A 5080-nucleotide genomic window follows, 5' to 3' on the forward strand; every position below is an offset into this window, starting at 1 on the left:
ACTGAATTGGAATATAGACTTTTCTCTTGAAACCAGTTCTCTGAGTTAAGGGTTGTGTTGGTAGCTACATGCAATCAAGTGGATCACTAATAACCATCCAGATTAGTTAAAAACAGAATGATAAGCCCACTTGATAAAGAAAATAGCTACTAGATAAATAAACTAAAATTTAATTTAAAAAACAAGTGCTCAGTTTGAATGAAGTACTTATGCAAGAAAATATACATCTGAAAATTAATTCTTTAGCATGGGAAACATGTCATAGCTCATCTCTCTCAGTGCATACTTTAGGAAGCTGACATTTCTTATTACTTATTTCCAAAATACTAAGATAGACTTGTTTAAAACCTACCTTCCTACTCCCCATAGGGATTATATAACTATTCAACACTGGTTGAGTGTGAACAAGACTGCCATGGTGAGTATTAGTGCTCTGGCATTTCTTCTCCTTCTTGTGCATCAGTGACCTCAAGACCTTCACCGCTCATAACATTTCAGTAATCCCTTGAATTGGTGTCTTCTAGGTCCATGCCACATCCACTCTATCAGACACTCAGTGACAGAAACCAATGAACTACATTTTAACGACCTCCTCCGATGATTTTTATGCAAGCAAGCCACGTTTGAAAAACCTGATTTGGAGTTTCCCAAATACAAGATGCTCCCACTTTGCTTTTAACTCTCCCTGTAACACAAGGGGATAGTTATCGTCATCCTTGTTCTACATTCAGTTTCAGAATGGTCAGGTTACTTGTCTAAAGACATCACCTCTATTCTGTAGTGAGGGAAAGTAAGTCACTGGTACCAGATCCTGTTTATTGTTTCCCCCACAAGTGACTGTGACCCATCTTCTGTGAGTGGATGGCGAATGCAGTTCTCCTAATGCTTCCAACATTTTCTGCCACTTCTCTGCTGTAGGTGAAATAAGGTGAAGATGGCGGCACAATGAATAACAGCCATCCTAAAGAGTTTGTTCTACTAGGCTTTGCAGATCGTCCTTGGCTGGAGCTTCCTCTATTTGCTATTCTTCTTATATCATACCCCATGGCCATGGTAGGAAACACGGCCATCATTCTGGTGTCCAGGTTAGATGCCCGTCTGCACAACCCCATGTATTTCTTCCTCACCAACCTCTCCTTCCTGGACATGTGCTACACCACAAGCATCGTCCCTCAGATGCTGTTTAACCTGGGAAGCACGAAGAAGACGATCAGCTATGTGGGGTGTGCAGCTCAGCTTTATTTCTTCCACATAATGGGGGGCACAGAATGTCTGCTTCTGGCTATTATGTCTTTTGATCGCTACCTGGCTATCTGCAAGCCTCTACACTACACCCTCATCATGAACCCACGCATCTGTATCCTGCTGGCATCCACTGTGTGGTTGACTGGAATCACGTATGCTGTCTCAGAGGCCACTGCTACCTTGCAGTTACCACTGTGTGGACTCAATAAATTGGACCACTTGCTGTGTGAGATTCCTGTTCTGATAAAGACTGCCTGTGGAGAAAAGGCTGCTAATGAGCTCACACTCTCTGTGGTGTGTATTTTTATGTTAGCTGTCCCGCTAGGCTTAATTCTTGCTTCCTATGCTTGCATTGGACATGCCGTATTTAAAATTAAGTCTTCTGAGGGAAGAAAAAAGGCCTTTGGGACATGTTCTTCCCATCTCATTGTAGTTTTCTTGTTTTATGGTCCAGGCATTAGCATGTACCTTCAGCCCCCCTCCTCCATCTCAAGAGACCAGCCCAAATTCATGGCGCTCTTCTATGGAGTAGTGACCCCTGCGCTGAACCCTTTTATCTACACCTTGAGGAATAAGGATGTAAAGGGGGCATTAGGCAACCTAGTCAGGGGCATTTTTGCATCCAAGTGACAGCTGAAATTATTTAACAGTTACAGAAGGTTTATAGGGTTTTCTCTAGTAACTCATTCTTGTCTCCTATTTCCCCAAATCTCATGTGAGATCTTCTTGCAGAACACGTCATGTTTCTGATAACTCAATATAACGATGTTAGGCAACAATGATACTTGGCTATATGCAACATTAAGTGCATGGTTTGTGAAAATGCATTAAAAATAGTTCCACTCTGGTTGGTACATACCAAAATACTGACTGTATTAAGTAATAAAATATGTAATAATATAAACAAAAATATAAACTCATTCGTTCAAACGAATGATCATAAAATTCCATGGCAACCACTCATCAGTGGACTTTCTGTTACAGCATCACCTGAGACGCAGTTCATTGTTCTCTGCCACATTAGGCCATGTCTCAGTTGGCAGCATGGCTACACTGTGCATTCCACGTGGGGCACCTGACCCTTTAGTACAACCACGAGTCTCCTAAGTGTATCAACCTCCTTTATGAAGACATGATTGTTCTTGAAAAATACACTGTGACTCTTGTTTAACAAACAGGTGTGCAGTGTTGCATTTTTTAATTAAGAAATTTATCGTTAAATCTTAAAATAAATAAAATAAGGACAAATCATACAGATGAATTTCTTAATGTTCCTTTTAAAGGTCATAAGTGTGTGTCTTCTGAGTCAGTGAGAGAACAAAGAAGTTCAATTAATAATGAACTCCATCCTGTAACCATTTTGTGGATCTGTTCTATTGTTTTCTTTCTAATTTTTATATCATTTATTTACGCTCTAATCTTTTATTGATAAGTCCCTGCAAGACCAATTAAAAGTAAAAGTGAAAGGATGCACATAAATAAAATCATGAATGAGAGAGGAAAGATCACAACCAATACAACAGATATACAGATTATTAAAAGAGAATATTATGAGCAAGTATATGTCAATAAATGGGGCATCCTGGAAGAAATGGATAAACTCCAGAAACATATAAACTACCAAAACTGAAACAGGAAGAAATAGAAAATTTGAACAGACCCATAACCAGTAATGGTATCAAATCAGTAATAAAAAATACCCTAACAAACAAGAGTTCAGGGCAGGATGGCTTCCCAGGGGAATTCTACCAGACAGTTAAATAAGAAATCATACATATTCTTCTGAAATTGATCCAAAAGATAGAAATGGAAGGAAAACTCATTCTATGAGACCAGCATGACATTGATTCTCAAACCAGACAAAGACCCCACTAAAAATGAGAACTACTGGCCAATATCCCTGATGAACATGGATGCAAATTTCTCAACAAGATACCAACAAATTAAATCCAACTGTATATTAAAAGTATTATTCACCACATTCAAGAGGATTTATTCATGATGTTGATCCTCAACATCACTCATCATCAGGGAAATGTGTACCAAAACCAAAATGAGACATCACCACACACCTGTAGGGATGGTTATCAAGGACACAAGAGATAACAACTGCTGGTGAGATGTGGAGAAAAGGGAGCCCTTGTGTGCTCTGGATGGGAATGTAAATTGGTTCATATACTATGGAAAACATAGAGTTAGGAGGTTCCTCAAAAAATTAAAAATAAAAATACTATTTTATCCAGAAATATCACTTCTGATTACATATCCTAAAGGACATGAAAACAGGATCTCAAAGGGGTATCTGCATTTTCATGTTTTTTGTGGCATTATTCACAATAGCCAAGATATCAAAACAAACTAAGTGTCTGTCAACAGATGAATGGTTAAAAATGTGAGGGGCGCCTGGGTGGCGCAGTCGGTTAAGCGTCCGACTTCAGCCAGGTCACGATCTCGCGGTCCGTGAGTTCGAGCCCCGCGTCAGCTCTGGGCTGATGGCTCAGAGCCTGGAGCCTGTTTCCGATTCTGTGTCTCCCTCTCTCTCTGCCCCTCCCCCGTTCATGCTCTGTCTCTCTCTGTCCCAAAAATAAATAAATGTTGAAAAAAAAATGTGATGTATATATTTATATGTATACACACATATATGTGTGCATATGTATATATGTGTATATAAATATATATTCAATACAGATAATAAGTATATGGCAGATGAAAGAAAGAAGGAAAGAAAAAAAGTAAAAAAGAAAGAAAAAGGAAAAAAGAAAAGAAAAGAAAAGAAAAGAAAAGAAAGAAAGAAAGAAAGGAAGAAAGAAAGAATTCATCTATGAAAAAGAAAGAAATTGTGTCATTTGCAACAACAGGGATACACCTCGAGGGGATTATTCTAAGTGAAATGTCAGGCATAGAAAGACAAATACTTATATGCTTAATCGTGAAACTCAAATTCATAAGAGTAGAATGCTGGTTTTCAGGGGCTAAGGGGTGGGAGAACTGGGAAGATGCTGTTTAAGGTTTTAAACTTGCAACTACTAGATATGGAAGTCCTAGACAGCCTAGAAATTATCTAATTCACAGCATAGAAACTTTAGTCAACAATACTATATGATAAACTTCAAAACTTCCAAGAGACTAGATATTAATTGTTCTCACCACAAAAAAGAAATTATAATTATGTGACATTATAAAGATGCTAGCTAACATTATAATGGTAATCATATGGTGATGTATAAATACATCAAATTAAAAAAATGTACATCTTATACTTCCACAACTTAGCTGTCAATAATAACTCAATAAAAAATAAAAACAATAAATTAAAAAATAAAATAAAATCAGTGAATGTTGTGGAGTGGTCAGGTGCTTTGCTTTTCTATTTGAGACACATATCCAAAAAAGTCATTAAATTCTTAAATAATTGACAGTATACAAAGTACTTCCTAAACATCTCATTTGAAATAGATTTTATACAGCTGTAGGAGAAAACTGAGATGCATTCCTTTATTTTATTTATCTTTTAAATTTTACATCCAAATTAGTTAGCATATAGTGAAACAATGATTTCAGGAGTAGACTCCTTAATGCCCCTTACCCATTTAGCCCATCCCCCTTCCCACAACCCCTCCAGTAACCCTCAGTTTGTTCTCCATATTTATGAGTCTCTTCCATTTTGTCCCCCTCCCTGTTTTTATATTATTTTTGTTTCCCTTCCCTTATGTTCATCTGATTTGTCTCTTAAAGTCCTCATATAAATTAAGTCATATGATTTTTGTCTTTCTCTGACTAATTTCGCTTAGCCTAATACCCTCCAGTTCCATGCACATAGTTGCAAATGGCAAGA

At 37.6% G+C, this 5080-nt stretch overlaps 1 protein-coding gene across 1 annotated transcript; it reads left to right on the forward strand.

Annotated features, from left to right (window-relative positions):
- The first annotated feature begins 849 nt into the window (after positions 1-849).
- LOC125165965 (olfactory receptor 2B6-like) lies at positions 850-1875 on the forward strand. Its single transcript, XM_047859515.1, has one exon. It carries the CDS (start codon positions 946-948, stop codon positions 1873-1875), a length of 930 nt encoding a protein of 309 aa, XP_047715471.1. The 5' UTR covers positions 850-945.
- Positions 1876-5080: the final 3205 nt, after the last annotated feature.

Source organism: Prionailurus viverrinus, chromosome B2 (assembly GCF_022837055.1).
Source record: "Prionailurus viverrinus isolate Anna chromosome B2, UM_Priviv_1.0, whole genome shotgun sequence".
Lineage (NCBI taxonomy): Eukaryota > Metazoa > Chordata > Mammalia > Carnivora > Felidae > Prionailurus > Prionailurus viverrinus.